This window comes from Camellia sinensis, chromosome 14, assembly GCF_055761805.1.
Source record: "Camellia sinensis isolate YWXY chromosome 14, ASM5576180v1, whole genome shotgun sequence".
In the NCBI taxonomy this organism is placed as follows: Eukaryota; Viridiplantae; Streptophyta; class Magnoliopsida; order Ericales; family Theaceae; genus Camellia; species Camellia sinensis.
The window spans coordinates 16,410,808-16,412,958 of NC_138974.1; the positions used below are offsets into that span (position 1 = coordinate 16,410,808).

The 2,151-nt window shown below is 36.1% G+C and overlaps 1 protein-coding gene across 1 annotated transcript; it reads left to right on the forward strand.

Annotated features, from left to right (window-relative positions):
- Positions 1–491: 491 nt before the first annotated feature.
- Positions 492–980, forward strand: LOC145806818 (zinc finger BED domain-containing protein RICESLEEPER 2-like). Its single transcript, XM_082904642.1, has one exon. It carries the CDS (start codon positions 492–494, stop codon positions 978–980), a length of 489 nt encoding a protein of 162 aa, XP_082760768.1.
- The last annotated feature ends 1,171 nt before the right edge of the window (positions 981–2,151 follow it).

Genomic DNA, 2,151 nt, shown 5'->3' on the forward strand with positions numbered 1-2,151 from the left:
AGTCAGGGTTTCCTAAATTCCCCCAAAATAAATATTTAGGTGGCGACTCTGTATCTGGCAAAGCAGTCCATGTTTGGCACTTCTTTCTTAAAAATCTGTTTTCCAAAACGATTTGCCGGATTTGGACTCTTTAATGATTTATCAGTCTTGCATTGCACATTGCAAGATCAGATTAAGAACCGTGACTAATGAGTCCGAACTGTTGTAGCATGAAGCCCGCGGGACGCGTCCACAGAATCATAAATTTTCAATAAGTTGAAGATCACAAAGGAGAAACATTGGGTAGGAAAATTGAGTCGTGTTTGATTGAGTGGAACATTGATAGCATATTCACCTTAACAGTTAATAATGCTAGTTCTAATAATCTTACCATTCAATATTTGAAAGCAATGACCAAAGATTAGAATGGGACTATTTTGCAACACGATTTTATTCACATACGTTGTTGTGCATATATTTTTAATCTCGTTGTGAGTGATGGGTTGAAAGAAATGGACGATTCTATTGCCAACATTAGACTTGCGGTGAGATATGTGAGGTCTTCTTCTCATAGGCATGATGCGTTTAAGAAGTTTACAGCCACACTCAAACTTGATTCAAAAGCTCTTATATGCCTAGATGTACTAACTAGGTGGAACTCTACCTATTTGATGTTGGAGGCTGCTGAAAAGTATGAGAAGGCTTTTAACCGCTTGAAGTTTGTGGATTCCAATTTTGAACCTTATTTCAAGGGTGTTGATGGTGGCATAAGGAGAAGTCCTAATGAGTTGGATTGGAAAAAATATAGATTGTTTTTGAGGTTTGTAAAATTATTTTATCTTACAACTAAGAAGTTTTTGGGGTCTCTCTTTATTACTTCCAATGCTTTTTACAAAGAAATATTTGTTATTGAAAGCAAAATTAACCAATTAATTTTGGAGAAGGATGATACTTTGAGCACAATGGCAAAGATTATGAAACAAAAGTTTAGCAAGTATTGAGGGGATGGAAGTAAGATCAATTTGTTATTGTATGTTGCGGTTGTTTTTGATCTTACCAAAAAAATGGCATACTTGTAGTTTTGCTTTTCAAATTTATTTCTTGGAGATAATAAGAAGGTGGAAGATATGGTAGACAAGGTTAAGGGTTGTGTAAGTCGTTTGTATAGCCATTATGTCACACTTTATCCTTCAAATAAGAAACTTCCAAGTGTGAGTGAAGTTGTGAATATGGTGGAAGATGATGATAATGATCTTTATTCTTTGGTTAACTCCCAATTTAATTCCTATTTGGAGGGGCGATGCACTAGTGGATCTAAGTCGGAATTGGAACAATATTTGTCCGAGGTTGAACATTTTGCAAAGAATCAAACATTTGAGATTTTGGCTTATTGGAAGGTGAATGCAACCAGATATAGAGTGCTATCGCAACTTGCAAGGGATGTGTTGGCCATGCCTATTTCTACCATTGCGTCGGAGTCAGCTTTTAGTATCGGGGGAGCGTATTCTTGACCCATTTCGTAGTTCACTCTCGCCTTCTATGGTTGAAGCTCTTGTATGTACTCAAAATTGGCTTCGAAGCAACCTTCCAATTTCTCTTCGAAAGACGATAGATGATGCAGAGGAATTTGAGCAATATGACTCGGGTAATATGAGAATTATTTATCTTCATTTTTATTTGTATTGTTCATTTTTTAATGTAAGTTTTATTGATCTTCTCTTGTTGACTCTTAATTAAGTACTTTGGAGTCAAGCTCATCTTCAAGTTCAACCTATAATGTTGATGCTAATACTATAATTGAACTCTAATCCATTTGCTCATTGGTAAATTTACTAGAAGAATTGAATTCTTATATATTTCTTATAAGAACAGAGCACACCTTTATATAGGAGGAGGTGTGCTCAATAAGGAAGAGATACAATCAATCAATAAGGAATGATACACCATATATTCTAAGTATGGTATACATAAAGAAGGTAACAATATTATGCTATGTAAGGATCTTGACTCACGCCAACACTCCCTCTTAAGTTGGTGCGTAGATATCTTCTATACCTAACTGTAGACCGCTCGAGAACTCCCGGCTCCGCGCGCGAGGGCTCGAATTCGTTTGTTCTTAGCTACTACAAGTTCGGACTCAATGTCACAGTTTTGAATCTAATCTCACAAAGT

What these genes read in the sequence shown, in the direction of transcription:
- LOC145806818 (XM_082904642.1), top strand. Translation starts at nt 492, where the DNA reads ATGGACGATTCTATTGCCAACATTAGACTTGCGGTGAGATATGTGAGG.